Source organism: Arachis ipaensis, chromosome B01 (assembly GCF_000816755.2).
Source record: "Arachis ipaensis cultivar K30076 chromosome B01, Araip1.1, whole genome shotgun sequence".
Classification (NCBI taxonomy): Eukaryota; Viridiplantae; Streptophyta; class Magnoliopsida; order Fabales; family Fabaceae; genus Arachis; species Arachis ipaensis.
In genome coordinates, this window is record NC_029785.2 from 3,535,330 (window position 1) to 3,552,318 (window position 16,989).

Below are 16,989 nucleotides of genomic sequence, written 5' to 3' on the forward strand. Positions count from 1 at the left end.
TGTTGTGTTTGTTGGCAGTCTAGCGGTATTCTGGCTAGTGACGTTATTCTGCAAAAATAACCAAAATACCCAGATATTCAAAGTAGTTGGACAAGAAAAAATTGATTGGGACTAAAAGTGTACGCTTTATTGTGATCTTACAGCAGATTGTTCTTGCACATTACTAGTTTCAGCATAGTTTTCACCCTAAGATTGGTTTAGATCCTATATATTAAAATCCAGCAATGTAAACAAAATGGACAAATTAGTCCTTAAGAAAAATAAAAAAATGACATCATAACCACTAACAATTTTTAAAATGGAAAAAAGTAACCTAATGTATACATGTAACTTGCTTGCCTCTGGTTGAGGTGCTGATTATGAAAGGGGAAGCAGCACCAAGGCTTGTGAGGCATCAGCAGACTTCTTAGGTTTTTTTTCTTTTTGGTTTCCAATTGGGTTGAAAAAAAGCTTTAACCCAAGTGGCAGGTTCAAATTTCATCAAATATTCCCATGCTGCCTTATTAACCCCCTTCAACTTCTCCATGGTCTCTTTGAACTCTAGTTCCATTGTGCAATTAGCACACTCCCGTACTTTGTCTCTAATGTGCATGTATTTGAACTGGTTAATGAAGTTCTTCCACATGTGCATTACATAGTTTCGATGATGTGCTATCGGCATTACCTCCTTTAAGGCTAGTAGTAGGCCCTACATAGAATATAATAATGCAAACACATAACATTGTCAAAATAGTCCAAAGTCATGCAATATGCTCTAACCATATTAACTGATTACTAGCCTAATCTACCTAAATGTAGTGATTGATTACTAGAATATAATGATGCAAACCACTGATCACTAGCCTAATCTACCTAAATAAATAGTATAAAAGTCTGACCTTTTGCTGGTCGGACATAAAGTTTCAACCATATTGACTGGCATCACCCAAATCTTCCTGAAGCAGTTTGAGGAATCATTTCTATGATTCTTTAGTCTCCGATCTTGCAACTCCATATGCCACTACATATAATTGATTGTTCGCATCCTGTGCAACTGCTGAAAGTAGTTGGCCTCCGTGGTATGTCTTCAGAAAAGCTCCATCTAGATGGATGAAAGGCCTACATCCACTCTTAAAACCTTGCTTACAGCCCTCGAAGCAGATATATATTTTGTCAAACACAATAAGGGATTGTGGAATAGGCTTCACATCAACTCTTGCTGCCGACCCAGGGTTACTCTTAATTATCTTCATCCCATAGTCCCCGAGCTTCCCATACTGTTCCTTTTCATTTCCCATTATCCTCTCTTTGGCCTCTTTCACTGCCCTGTAAACCATCTTCGAATGCACCACTAGGTTAAACTCTTCTCTAAGAAAGTCAATTGTCTCATTAGTTGTCATATGAGGTTGACTTGCCATTCTCTTATCCACTTTCTTACTGATCCAGTGTTGATCAGTAGCATTACTACCCAAATCTTTAACACATGTATGCTCTGCCTTGTAAGTCTTTACCTGGAAATATAACAGTGTCTTGTTGTAGGATAGATGTGCCAGCCATGGACAGTCTTCACCCCTGCAGCCAACCCTCACCCTTTCCTTATCATTTTTTATCTACACAAGTTCCCTCCCTTCAGAAATGAACATATTTCTTACCACTTCTTTGAAACCATCATTGGTGGCAAACTTGGTTCCAATCTCAAATCTACCCTCTCCAAACCCATACTCATCATTAAAAACTGAAAATTCATGTTTCTCTCTAGAGATGGCAACGGGTCCCCATGGGGCGGGGACATGCCCCCCGCTCTCCGCCCCCTGCCCCCAATATCTGTCCCCGTCCCCGCCCCGTCCCCATGACGGGGAATGGGGACCCCGTATCCACCGAGGACCTGGGTCTCCGCGGATATCCGCGGATTTTTGTAAAAATTAATAAAAATTAAAAAAAAAAGAAAAAATTAGAGAAAATCAAAGATAATCCTCAATTGTTATTACAAACATAATATCCATAGTCTTTAAAGACTTAAATAGCAATAACAACAAACATAAACATCCAAACATATCCATAAACAACCAAATATTACATAAACAACCAACCATATTCATAAACAACCAAATAAAGTTCATGACATCATAAAAACATAATTCCACCATCTCAATCTTCCTTTCATCCCGTAATGGTAGTGATGGTAGATTCCGACTTACTTGAATCCTACAGTGACAAGAAAACAATTTAAAGTTAAAATTATATAATAACTCAATAAGTCAATAATATAAAAAATAGTGTGTTATATGTAATTTACGTCAACATCTCCTTCAATGTTATGAATTGTGTAACACTCAAATTCTATGTTAGTCGTGGTGCCAAGTTCATTTCAAAGCCAATCTTGATTACACATTAGAGCCTCTAATGTGTTCGAACACAATCTACTACGATGTGGCGTAACAAATCAACCACCCGTACTAAATGAAGATTCAGAGGCAACAGTAAAGATAGGAATCGCCAAAAAATCCCTAGCAATAGCTTGCAAAGTAGGAAACTTCGCTCCATTTGACTTTCACCAATTTAAGATATCAAAATCATGTTCAGTTTGTGGTACCGGTCTCTCTTCAAGATAATAATCCAACTCACTCTTTGTATCAATAAATGTGGATTCCTCACTTACATGTGCAGCAAAATCAGCTTGCCAATCTTTATGACTGAACTTCCTCCCCTTTGAACTTGAAGGAATTGATGGTGGTGGCGACATATCTAATTGGGCAGCTTGGTCTCTCTCTCTTCCCTTTGTTGCATATTCTAAAACTAAATCTTGCACTACCCTTTTCACTTGACTAATTACAACACATGCCTCCGTCTCACCATATATTTTACGAAAAAAGAAATTCAATAAATACATCTTGTACCTAGGATCCAAAAGAGTCCCAATAGCCATAACTGTATTAATCACACCCCAATACTTTTCAAACTTAGTTATCATACTAGTAGCCATCATTTCAATTATCTCATTTTCACAATTTTTCCACTCCATCAAAGCCAACTTAATCACACAAACCTTGGGAAAATAAAGATTTGATGTAGGATAAGTTGTTCCAGAAAATAATTCAGTCACATCAAAAAACACGCTCAATCTTTAAAAAATCTCATCCTCCATATCCCAATCCTTCTCAGTAGGCAAAGATTTATATTGAATCTCACGCAATGACAATCTTTCAAATACATCTCTATACATAATTGCAACTTCAAGCATAAAAAATGTTGAATTCCACCTAGTTTTACAATCAAGACAAAGATTTTTTGTGTAGGGTATTTTAAGTTGCGCACATATTTCCTTAAATTTTTCTTCTCTTTTAGGTGTTGCAATCCAATAATGAACATTATCCCTCACCCTTTCAATAGCATGTGAAATAAGTTGTAACCCATCATTAACAATCAAATTTAATATATGCGCACAACATCGCATGTGAAATAATTTACCACCCAAGATAAAGTTTCTATGTGACATTTTAGTCAAAATATTCTCAATCATAACGTCATTAGTACTGCAATTATCAACTGTCAAAGTGGATACCTTCCTATCAAGATTCCAATCCATCAAACAATCCACAAGAACCTCTGAAAGTACCTCACCCGTGTGGGGATCCGGCACATATATAAACCTGTAATGATAATTTAGTACAATTATAAACAAGATAGCTTTGCAATTGTACACAAGAACATATCGCAATTATATAAACAAGATAGCTTTGCAATTATATAAACATTCGGAAGAACCTATAATGATAATATTATTACCTCACAAGACAGCTTTGCAATTTTCAAGAATCATTAATGTAATGAGCCGTGATAGCCATATAACCTTTGTTTTGGTTGCTTGCTGTCCACATATCAGTCGTAATTGCAATTCGACTTTTATTACGCTCAAGGACATTCATTGTCTTCGATCTCTCATCATTGTAGAGCTTTAAGATGTCACTCTTTAAAGTGTTGCGAGTAATCACCTTGAAAAGAGGTTGCAAAGCATTGCAAAATCGTCGAAACCCAATGTGGTCCTCAATAGATAGCGAATACTCGTGAAGACAAACCATAACTGATAACTTTTTCCTTGCATTTTCTTGGTCGAAGGTATATGCACCAACCACAACTGTTTCCCCACTAGTTGTTGGAGTTGTCTTCATCATACATTGTCTTATATCTCTAGTGGTGTGGAGCTTGCAGCTTTTGAAGTGATCACGTAAGTGCAAAGTGCCTTGTTTTAGGTCACCAAGTAGCTTCGATTTGCAATAATTGCATTCAGCCTTTAATTTTCCCTTGATTTCCACAATCTTGAAGTGATTCCACACTTCCGAGGTTAACTTCCTCTTTCGAACACCACTTGTAGAGTTTGTCGTTCCCTTATTAGTAGTTGCGGTATCCGTTTGGGGTTCTTGAGGTTGAGATTGAGGAGCCTCTTGTTAGTTTGAATATTAGTGCCTATAGGTTCTTCTGATGGAGTACTCTTCTCAAGAGTATTACTTAATGCATCCGAAGAAGACATTCTATAAATCATGAAATATATACACAATTAAATACACATACATTATCAGCAGAATTGTTTGACTCAATTACTCACTAACTTAAGAGTCTTATATACACAATTAAATACCAATACATTATCAGTAAATAACAATTAAACTGTTATGATAAATCTATTTTAGCAGCCACACATTACATTGGCAAGGAACCTAATACACTATCAGTAAAAGAACACACAGAAAAATGAGATTTGATTACAATGTTAGTGTGATGATCATAATGTTATGCATGATAATAGATAAATTAATCAAACTAAAAAACAATGAAAAAACATAGAGGAACAACTTCACAAAAAAATTTATAAACTAGTGCAGTATTGTCCTATCATGAACTATTTCTTGGCACTACAAAATATTCCAATAAGAGCAACGGTACAAATTACAATCAGGCTTTTGCAAATGGAATTCTATGCAAAAAATTAATCATTAATTGTTAAATCCATTATTAACCAATAAACTACATAAGCAAATAATAACTCAGCGAAAAAAAGCTGTAACACAGCAAGACCTAATTAGCAACCACAATTTCTTAAGATAAAGGTACTCATACTTTTATGTATCAGCCTTTTGATTATGCAACGGACATATGAATTAGTTAACCTAATCAGAAATTCAAAAATTTATTAACCGAATCAGAAATTCACAAATTCAAAACTCAGAAATCCAGAAATTCAAAACACAGAAATTCTTTACCCTACTTCAGAAATCTAAATTCAGAAAAGGGGATGGAAGACCAGCAAAGACCAGGGCTAACTTACCTGAACCTGACGAAGAAAAGGGGAAGGAAGACCAACGAAGACCGGCAATGCAAAAAGGAGAAGATGACGACCCGCGACAAGTCTGTCACGACCAGGATAAGAGGACGACGTTGCCGAGTCTGCTGCGACCAGGAGAAGAAGACGACATTGTCGGAGTTGATCTGGATTTCAGATTATGATTTAATGGAACAGCTCTTATGGGTTATTTATCAGAAATAGTTTGTTCCGATTAGTGGGGTGTTAGGATGCTGAGTGCGAGGTTCTAACTTGTGAACAGTCTGCTCTCTTCTCACGAATCTGTAACCTGTGTGAAGGGAGTAATAACATTATAAACTTGAGGATGTGATTACAAGCTGCCTTGAATGGACCTGATGTATTTGTGGTGGGGTTGAGCTTAGATTCTTGTTATCCGATAAAAGATGATTAAGATAAAATTAACCCCCCCTTTTTTTAATTTCTTTTTCTTAGAAACGAAACACATTTTCCTCTATAACCCTTCTCTACCCTCCAACCAAACATATCTTGGGAGTAGGTTATCTACGTGGAATTTCCCCCATACCTGCTCCTCGACGGGTAAATCCCCGCGGGTACCCGCCCTGCCGGAGATTTTTGCCATGCCTACTTCTCTCCCTCATCCTCTGAAGACACTAGTGTGTGAAGATCCTCTGATTCATACTCATAAATGGGGTCATCATCATCTGAAACCTCCTCATTCACATAGAGTCCGATTGGAGGCCTATCATTGGACTGCACAGTAGGCACAACTTCTTCAACATGTACAGCAGGCCTAGTTCTTTGGGGCTTTACATTAGGCCCAGTTCTTTTGGGCTTGGCAGCAGGCCTGGTCCTTTTGGGCTTTACAGTAGGCTCAGTTCCTTTGAGTTTTGCAGTTGGCCTAGTTCCTTTGGCATCACTCCCACTTACACTCCTTGTCCAGCTCTTTTTTTACTTCCACTTGACTCTGTATGTCCCTATCCCTTCCTTGACATTGACCTTACTCTGTGGCAGAACCTTCTCCTTTTCTTTCAGAGTTCTTTTTCTCTTCGTACCATCATTTTCCTCATCACAGCTAGAATAATCATCATCAGAAACAGTTTCAGAGACAGTTGGAGGAGGTTTATACAGTTCGTCCTCCCCACTATCATACCCATCATCTTCTATGGATGGTGATGATTGAAACTCCCTCATGATGCTATCAACATTAATGTGATCATCAAATTCTTCTGCCCCGTTTCTGCAGTAGCATCTTCTTCCACTATCTGTGGCTCATCCACGGGGTGGTCGAAGTAAATGTAAAATTCATCGGTGCTTGAATTCCTTAACTTGTTCCCTCGCATCTCATTTATTCCTGCGTCCTCTCTCAGAATGTGCAGTCCAGACTCAATGTCACTACTTGTTGGGTCATACCAATAAACTGCCCTGTATGATGCATAGTCCAGACCCTTGAACAATGTCACCAAGTCAAAATTCACAAAGTCCAAGTCCATCTTTGAAAAATTTTCAACTTTCTCACCAATATACTCAAGAGTTCCACTGGGTCTTCTACCAAAATGGCCTTCGTGATGAAAAACAGGTATCACATATATATTGTCCATCTGTATTATCCACAACAACATAAATCAGACATTAAACCTTACATCAGGTGCCTCAAATTTAGAAATCAATAAACTTCACATAGCTTTTTTCTCATTCTTTTACCAGAAATAAAACATGCAATCACCCCTAAGCCGAACCCCATGCATTATATTGTCACAAACATTTAAACAAGAGTAAAGTATCGTTTTTGTCCCCAACGTTTGGGATAAATTTTATTTGTGTCCCTAACATTTAAATCATCCTATTTGTATCCCTAACGTTTGTAAAAGTGATTCAATGTTATCCTAATACAAATGTTTGGAATAGAATCGATGATCTACTCCAAAAATTAGCTCATCAAATGTTGAAACTAATTCCTACAACATTTACATAATTCACTTTTCTAGGGACATAATTGAATCTAAACACAAATAATGGGTATAATATTAAAATCGAACACATCCAAGTGAGACCTAATTGAGAATGAATACATCCAAGTGAGACTAATTGAAAAATATAATATGATTTGTTAGTATAATTGATAGTAGGATAACATTGAATCACTTTTATAAACGTTAAGGATACAAATAGGACGATTTAAACGTTAGGGACATAAATATGACTTACCCCAAACGTTGGGGACAAAAATGATACTTTACTCTTTAAACAACAACATACGTATACATGCGACTATTACCCTTACCTCTGTAGAAGATGACTGCTTCTTGCCAGACGAAGCTTGCTGTTTCCTTTGCCAACCACGACGTCCACTAAGCACACCACCACTTTCAACTAGAGGAAGATGTTTTTTTTGGAGGGAGAAGGAAGCTGTTTGTCTTCTGGTAGGATTTTCTGTAATATCTAGAGTGGTTTTTGGGTGTTATGAGGATTACAAAGGGTGAAATAAGGTGAGAGATGGTAACGGCGTCATTTTGGAGCATAAGGACGAATTTGTCATTTAATAATTTGTTCTCCAATCTACATCATCAGGTAAAACGGACAGCTCAGTCTTCACCCCTTCAGGTCAACATTTTTCGTTGTCGTTTTGAGCCCCAACTCGACGGAAGAGTATAATTGTCACGCACTTTATAAGGTGAGAAATTTAAATGTATTTTTCAATCTTGAGAGATAAAAATATTCGCATTTAAAAAGGTAAGGAACCATTTATCTTATACTCAAATATTTTTGCAAATTTCATTGAAAGAAAAAACCCACAAATTCATGTGGAAACTGGAACCCAATTTGAATAATAAATAAATGCAAGTTATCTTTCACAAACGGACATTTTCTTCATCAACTCCACTCCTTCAGATTCAGAATGTAAAAAATCCAATCCCCATTTCACTTCTATCCATTAACTAAAGCCGTTTATGGCGGAAGAACACAAAACGCATTCCACCGCCCAACAACAAAAAAATCCCACATCACAGTTCCAATTCTTCAAACACCCTTTCGGATTCGGATTCACACCTCCAATTACTAACCAATTTAAATAAATATATATTTAAAAAAAAACAACATCACCATGGCCACAGACGCAAAAACACCAACACCAGCAGCGAAATTTCAGAACGCAGAGTTTCGGGAATTAACGGCGCCGTTAACCTCCCAAGACGGCCTCCGTTTCTGGCAGCTAATGATCTCCGGTTCCGTCGCTGGCTCCGTCGAACACATGGCCATGTTCCCCGTCGACACTGTCAAGACCCACATGCAAGCCCTAGGCACCTGTCCGCTCAAACGAAACGTCACCGTTTCGCAAGCCCTAAGAACCATCATCACGTCGAACGGAGGGCCCATCGCTCTCTACCGCGGAATCGGCGCAATGGGCCTGGGCGCAGGCCCGGCCCATGCGGTCTACTTCTCCTTCTACGAAACCTGCAAGACCTTCTTCTCGCGCGGGAACCCTAACAATTCATTGGCGCACGCTGTTTCCGGTGTATGCGCCACTATTGTGAGCGATGCAGTGTTCACGCCGATGGACATGGTGAAGCAGAGGCTTCAGCTGAGTGGTGCGAATGGTTATCGTGGTGTCTGGGACTGTGTGAAGAGGGTGATGAGTGAGGAAGGGTTTGGTGCTTTCTATGCTTCGTATAGGACCACTGTGTTGATGAATGCGCCTTTTACCGCGGTCCATTTCGTTACTTATGAGGCTGCCAAACGCGGCCTTATTGAGGTGGCGACACCGGAGAGCGCCGATGACGAACGGTTGGTTGTTCATGCGACTGCTGGTGCCGCTGCCGGTGCTTTGGCCGCAGCGGTTACTACTCCACTTGATGTTGTTAAAACTCAGTTACAGTGTCAGGTATATATGTCGGGTTTGTTTTATACTTATTCAATAGTTATTTATATGTAAATATGAAAATTTTTTACATCTTTGGATCAATGCATTTAGATAGCAAGAGAGTACGAAGAATATGGATCTTAGAGACTAGTATGAGAATTGTACAACTATTGAGAAAATATGAGAGTAGAGAGGGAATTTGAGTGAAGGAATCAGGTAGAAGAGACTCTAGTAATATTTCACTTAATGCCTCTGGTTTATACTATTTCCCTCCTATAATTAATCTATCTATTTCTAATAATTAGGCTTAATTTGCACACGTACATGTTAGAGAGTATAATTAGAATGAGTGCATTATAAAGAAGAAACGGTTGGGGGTAGCACCTGTTGCCTATTGGTGAAAAAGATATGAGAATATTGTCTTAGGTGATTTAGTCGGGTAATGACTAATGAGACTACCCACAGAGATAAGAAGACTAGAATAAATAGAAGACAGGCGAAATAGAGGAAGGCAAAGAAAATTTATTGACAAAAATATTGAAGCTGACTTTTTTGTAGAGATATGGTTTATCATTTTATGATAGGATGCAATGGGTGCTTTTGTTCTATGTAGTAGACACCACTTTTCAGTGGGTAGAAGCTTGTAAGTTTTTCTTTTAATTATACTTTTGTATCTGCCTAAAATGTTATTTGTTCTCAAGAGGATTATGATCATAGAGTAGATAGTTGCAGTAATTAGGCTTTTGTGTCTACCTATTCGTGCTGTTCAAGTTGCAAATATTCAAATATACTTGCAAATTAACCGAAGAAATTGTCAGCTGATGTCAAATTCGACTCTGGAATTTTAGAAGCTCTGCTGAGGTCCTTGAAGCTGATCTAAAACTGATGGATACAGAGGGCTCATGCGAGGATGGATTCCAAGGATGCTGTTCCATGCTCCTGCAGCCGCAATCTGCTGGTCAACGTACGAGGCTGGGAAGTCCTTTTTCCAAGAATTAAATCAGAGTAAAGACAGCAGCACTATCATATGAACAAATGGAGTTAGAATACCCCTAGTTCTGTATTTACATTGTGGTTAGTTTATTTGTCAACATCATTAGAAAGAGCTTCTTCAATCAGGGGCATGGCCTAGCTTTTCAAGTCCTGTGGAACCCTGGAGGATTACATAATTATGAGGCAGGCGTTAGCTTAAGTTAGGGGGTACATTCTTTTTAGTATTGTACACCCTGCCAATTTTGATAAATTATTCTTACAATTATATTTTTATTATTTTTGTTTAGCTCATTGTAATATTTATACCTTTTACCACAAGGTTATTCCTTGAATACATCCCCTATCCCACGCTTATAGCAAATCCATAGTTTAAGGATTCATGATAATGCATTTGTTTCTTTACCTTTGTATTATTAACATTTGACCAGAAGGATTGTCATATATTCTGGAACTTTAAGGGATTCACTTTTATGGCAACTACTGTGTTTGTATATTTATCTGGCTCTTTAATTTGTTTCTCTGTTATTGAAATCAGGTAGGGTAGGGTTTGTCACGTGTGATTCGTTCGTGTTTGTGGGATTCTCTGGACAGAGTTAAGTTTTGAATTTTCCATATAGTTTATATTTGGTTTTGGCTGGTCGTACTTTTCCTGAAATTCTCCCTAACCTTTCATTTGTCACTTCACTTTTTAGTATTTTTTTTAGATCTTATAGTACTGATTAAGAATATATCAAAGTCTAAAATATCAGACAAAGGAATTGAAGAGAGTATTGTTTACCAGAATTCTAATTCAAATTGACAGTAATTATAACGTTATTTTTTTGTAGAATTACTTACATAACTACCCTTCATCAGAAACAGACCTAACATTTCAGAAACAGAAAATTAATTTATAAAGAATATCACATTATAAAACACACTCTAAATGCATGATGCACAACATAACACTTCATAGCAAAGCATAAATATTTCCATGATAAATCCTTATGTCCATTTTCCGAGTGAATCACCAACATTTAGTGATCACAGTATACTGAAGAGAATTGCTGCTATGGTGATCTCCACAATCAGGATCTTTGCTTTCTTCAAGTATAATCAACCAATCAAGATGGATTAGCAGTTCTCAGGAACTTACAACCTGACCAACAATTACGGTAATATCATCAAGCTTCCCACCTGATACAATGATATAGTAGTGTGGTTAGCCACAAATTCGGAGAAAAATAGTCATTATAAAATTGCTAAGATTAGTCTCTAGGTAAAGATACGAATAGTAGCTTTCATGATGTCATAAATTCAAACCTCCATGCGCCTTGCAATACACAACTGTAAGAAGGAACGGATTTTCAGACGTGGAAATTTCACGACCTTATCGTGTTGATTCTCATGATTGATCAAGAAGGCGGAGCCAAGTATAGACCCATAGAAAGTCAAAAACATCTAATCAATGGTGAAAATCAACACGATAAGGTCATGGGAAATCTTCACATGAGCATACCCTCATTTTATGGTGTGTTTTGCCTTACCTGTAAGCTTCATTCCAAGAATCTTCTTCCATAGCGGCGCATCATAACCCTGGCATATTGGTAGAGAAACATTAAAAAAAAATATGAAAAGGGAGAGCCAAAGTTTGTGAAACTCTTAACTAAACTTTCGCTGATTCAAAAAGTTGTCAATTTTGACAAAGTAGTACATCAAAAAATTAATATACTTGGACAATCCGAGTATATTAATTTTTCAATACACTACTTTGTCGAAATTGACCATCATTTCAAAACGGAATCGGTGACTTTTTCTTTACCTTAGACCTGGCCTCCAATGAATAGGGAGAATCAAAATTTGAATCCGTGGCATGAATTCTTGCCAAGTTAGCTAATGCCTTTGCTAGCAACAAAATCAGACTCGTGTATAATATTCCTTAACCTCAAGGGAGGACAGTGTCATTTACCCAAGAACAAATGCATGTACCTTGAGAACAGAATAATTATAACTTAAAAACAATATTCATTGTCATAATTACCTCCATATCTTCAACAAAATTAGAAGCATTAGCTAGCAATTCACGTGGGAACAACGAAGGATCCACGTCCTCTTCTGCCCAACTGTGGCACAGAACGAGAAGAAGATAATGTTAATACAGCTCAATTTTAACATATGATGCAATCTTACTCCAGTTAAGTTAATTAATCAAAACCAGTTTCAAAGTTTTATATTGTGTTTTTGTTCAATGATTGAAGTTTTACACTAGGAAAGAGCTAGATACAGAGAGAGAGAGAGAGAGAGAGAGAGAGAGAGAGTAGCATACCCAGAAACACCATCAGCAATAGCAAGAACTCCCCCATTATAGTTGCTGACAAGCAAAGCATCTTCCCCACCTCTATCAACCTTAAGAAAAAGAACAGGACTTCAGAAAGTGGGAGGGACATGGGAAATGATAAAATAAATTCCATCTAATGCCATCATCTTATGTTGGTTTTCTTCCCTCTAATTTGGGAGGAATAGGATTCAATGCAAAATGCTAATTTCTTTCCCCCAACAAAATTAGTATATTCCATTGCTATATCAAAAAAATAGAATGAGAAATTACTCCATTTTAATAACAAAAATATCAAAACAATGGAACAGAACAATTATATGATTATATCACTCTACTCCATTCCATTCCCTTGCTTTCCTCTCCATCTTATTCCATTCCGGGATTTCAACTGAAAACTCTTCTTCCAGGTATCTTTAACCCTACAGGTCAAGAATTAATCTGTTATGGGACTCAGTTCTATTTAAGGATTTGTCGCTGGCCAATGGGTTGCTGTATACACAAGACGAGATTCAAACTCCTGACATTTGTTTAAGCGAACTAGTGAGCTAACCACTAGACTAACCCAACTTAGTTGAAAAACAATTTAATTTATTAATGATGACAAATATGAGTTTGGTTGGGTTAAAAGCCCAATTTGTGTTTGATTGTTGTATAGTTGTGCAGGCCCAAAAGTCATTGGTGCAGCCCAAACAATGGAACCACAAGGCTAAAAAATCAGCAAGCCGAATAAGAAGAACATATGTACAAAGAGTTCTTAACAAAGACCAAACCCACAAGCCTCAAACACAAACTCCATCAGCTGCAATGTTAAACGCTTCGGGTAAAGCTTAGGAAGGAAAATGGAGTTCACTTCTCAATCCATCATCGAAGAAAAAAGAGGAAAAAGTCAAATCACATTGGAGCCATGAATCAAATCTAGGGCAGATCAAGCATAATTAGAAAAAAAAGTTAAAAGTTTTCCATAAACATACAAATCAATTACTTGCTTAATCTTCCTTCCCTCTGTGCATACATTTCGAATAACAAGAAGAAAAAGGATTAATTATTCAAATACTTATTATGTTAACTAATTGAGTTGTGTAATTAGAAATTTTATTTAAAGAGTTAATAGTCAAAATCGTCCGTTTGAAATTGAAGCAAAATTTGTGGATCCTCTTGAATTTTGACTTTTAATATCACTACCATTACATCCTATATGTAAGTATAATACTGTAATAGAAAAAAAAGATGTAGTAGAAAAAAATAGTAGTATAACTTTGTTTAGGTTAATATACATAAATTTTGATTTTGAGCATATAACTTTGTTTAGGTTAACAAATACATACATTTTAATTTTGAGTATATATATATATGTAATAATGTAAGAAAAACGTTTTAGAATAGAAAAGAATAAGAGAGATTTTGAGAAGAATTAAAGGAGAGAGATAATTTTATTGAAAAATTTTTAAGAAGAAAAGATACAATTACTAATTTTTTGTTTGTCAATTACATTTCTATTAAAATTAGTAGTATCAAAAAATATTTCAAATTTAATATTATCAAGAAAAAATAAAAAAAAATTATATAAGGACTAATTTGATTAATTTATAAAATTTTAGGGATGAAAATGACTTATATCTAAACTTTCAAGTACTATTTTGATTATAAATAACTTTTTTACATGTCACGTGTCACTGATCTAACACGTCAACCAATCATCTTGTGACACGTGGCATTAACCCACCACGTCATCATCCAACTGGCGGAAGGGCTAACGTGACCAAGTCGTGTATCTTTCGGAGACGATTTCGATTAATTTTGTCTTTCGAGAACCAAAATAAAGATCGGAGTATTTTTCAGGTACGATTTTGACTATTAACTCTTTATTTAAATTAGTAATTATTCATTTTTTCCAAAGAAATTTATATTTTTAGAGCTAGCCAACCCCTTTTTTTTCACCTTGAATTGGTCAAAGCCAATAATCTGATAAATAGAAGGCAGAGAGATCAGAAAGATACGCGGACGACTTGACTATAGTATAGGTCGGATGTTTCCGTGAGCTAAGCAGCAGATCTCCCCTCATTGATTTTGGGAAAGCAGGTGGCCGTCTGTGAATTCTTTCAAGACAAGGGACGGCCTGATTCGACATTGTTGTTTACTCTGATTCGGTCGAGGTGGTTTTCGTTTACCAGCGCGTAAGCGGTCTAAGTTCCTATGACATATTATTCTCGTTTCTTTGTTTAATTTTTCAATATATTATTTAGTTTGGTAAGAAAAAACTAATCCGTCGTAAATCGAAACTCTATTTAAAAATTTGTTTTGGCCAACAAATTGATATATACACAAGATGATATTCGAACCACTCGACACTTGTTTAGGAGCAGGAGTGAGTCAACCACTCGACCAATCCGAATTGATTACTATTCTCATGAACAAAGTATATTTTTTTCCCTGAATTTTATTAAAAATTTTAAAAATACCTCTAAATTTTATTTTATTTTAATTTGCATCAAATGTATCCCTAATAATTAGTTTTTTCATAAATTTAAGATTAATTTATCAATAATTTTACAAAGACAACTTTTAACATAAGTAAAATGACTTCTAATTGTCAAGTATTATTAATACACAAGTCCTAAAATTTTTAAAAAATTAACTATAAAAATACATTTGATGCAAATAAAAAATAAAAAAAATAAAATAATAAGACTTAAAAATATTTTTTACAAATTTAGAAAAAAAAAAACTTTTACTCAATTTTTGACTTATTTTTTAACATAAGAGATTTGATATTCACGAGAGGCTGTGTTGTTGAGCTGTTGTTCACAGTTAGTGATTTACACGCATTCTTCTTATTGAGTGGGAATTCTGGAGAAAGAGCGTGAGAGCGCATGTTAATATAAAAAGTTAAAGAGTGCGTGGATAAAAGAATCTTAAAAGGGTCAAATATATTAAACAGAGTTAGGATTTAACGGTAGATAGTAGATACTAGATACTCTTCATATGGATTAATGGATAGGTTATTTTTAAAGGGAAAGAAGTTGATAACTAGAAAAAAATTAATAAGCTAATCGCTTTTAAATTGAGAGAATGCGATTTATGTACGATCAAAGCAATACATTTAATATTAATTAATATTTTATTTTATTGATTTCTACGTGGAAAAGCTGAGGTTGATTTGGCTTGAATCTGGCATATTGGAGGCTGTTGGAGTCGTTGATGATTTCGCCAGGTTGTACAAATTTTGGTGCAGGTTGCCTGAATATCTGCAAGTATCTTGGATGGTTTTTCATAATCTGAATTCAAGCGATCTAAGCTAGTTTGAGTTTGAATCTGATCCCAAATTGCGTCATCATAGGAATTTGGCATGGTGTTCAATGAAAGCACCATTTGATACGAATTTGTATCAAGAACTAGAGAGAATTAGACATAATCAGAGAGAATAGAAGAGAAATTCCTAGAATTAGGGCCAAAGAGAGAGAGAGTAGAGTTTCCAATTACACCGTGCATATCTCACATTATTACATCATACTCTTATTTATAGTATAGTTCTCTAACTGGGCTAGCCCAATACTAATTGTATCATTATAATATAATGTGTTAATTATAATTTGTTGAAACTTGATTGTTTTTAAAATATTAGTGAAAATCTGAATTTTAAATTTTAGTTTTAGGTTTTTGACTATTTTATATTTTATATTATATAGTAGCGGTTCTACCGGTTCAACTTGTGACCCACCAGTTGAACCAGTAATTTAGTGACCCAATAGCCTAATCGGTTCGATCATCAGTTTGGTTCTGACAATTATGCTTAGCACCATAGTTGTCAAAATCGAATCGATAATCAAACCAGTTAGGTAACTGATTTATTGGTTTATTAGTTCAAACGATGAGTTACTGGTTGAACAAGCAAAACCGGTCTTCGAAGAATTGATGAGATCCATCAGAAGTCAAAAAAAGAAATTCATATTTCTAAATTTATCTATTGATATAGCTGAGAGATTATTAAATTGGGTACCTATATTTGGTGGCATGTACCTGTATAATCACAATCACATAAATAATTATTTTATAGTCAATTAGATGTATTACCGTTTTAGTTAAAAATTATACTAGTCAAATATCTTAATAAATGTCAAAATTTTTCAATTATGATAAACTAATTGAATATATCACGTCGAAATTTTTCAACTATATGATCAGTTAATTGAATCTCCCCACTTTAATTATAATGACACTATTCAAGGATTCCTACAATGTGTCAAAATTATTAGTCAAGGATTCCTACAATGTGCAAAATTTTTCAATTGTCAGTTGTGGATGTAATTTCTCTGCAACTACAAAAATCAATGAAAAAATTTTATCAGTTCAATTCAATCTAAGACCGGTTAAAGATTAGAATTGGTGAGAACCAATTAGAACTGGTAAAATCCAATATAACCGAATCATTTAAGAAAAAAATTTAAAATTAATAAAGATATAGTTTAAATTTGGATCCTCTTTAAATCTTTGTATTACATATTTTTCTTGCCACCAAATTAT

General features: G+C 35.6%; 1 protein-coding gene and 1 long non-coding RNA gene across 2 annotated transcripts in view; one reads left to right on the forward strand and one right to left on the reverse strand.

Moving 5' to 3' along the window:
• LOC107645932 (mitoferrin) overlaps positions 8,093-16,989 on the forward strand; it is a 65,714-nt gene continuing 56,817 nt past the window's right edge. Inside the window, exon 1 of the mRNA XM_016350126.2 lies at positions 8,093-9,179. Within this exon, the coding sequence (XP_016205612.1) occupies positions 8,403-9,179 (777 nt within the window). The 5' untranslated portion in view covers positions 8,093-8,402. The remainder of the gene's footprint in view (positions 9,180-16,989) is intronic.
• On the reverse strand, positions 11,023-12,894 carry LOC107646260. Its single transcript, XR_001621650.2, has 4 exons — positions 12,457-12,894; positions 11,953-12,253; positions 11,678-11,726; positions 11,023-11,327 (listed from the first exon to the last, which is right to left on the reverse strand). It is a non-coding gene; the product is annotated as an uncharacterized LOC107646260 (long non-coding RNA).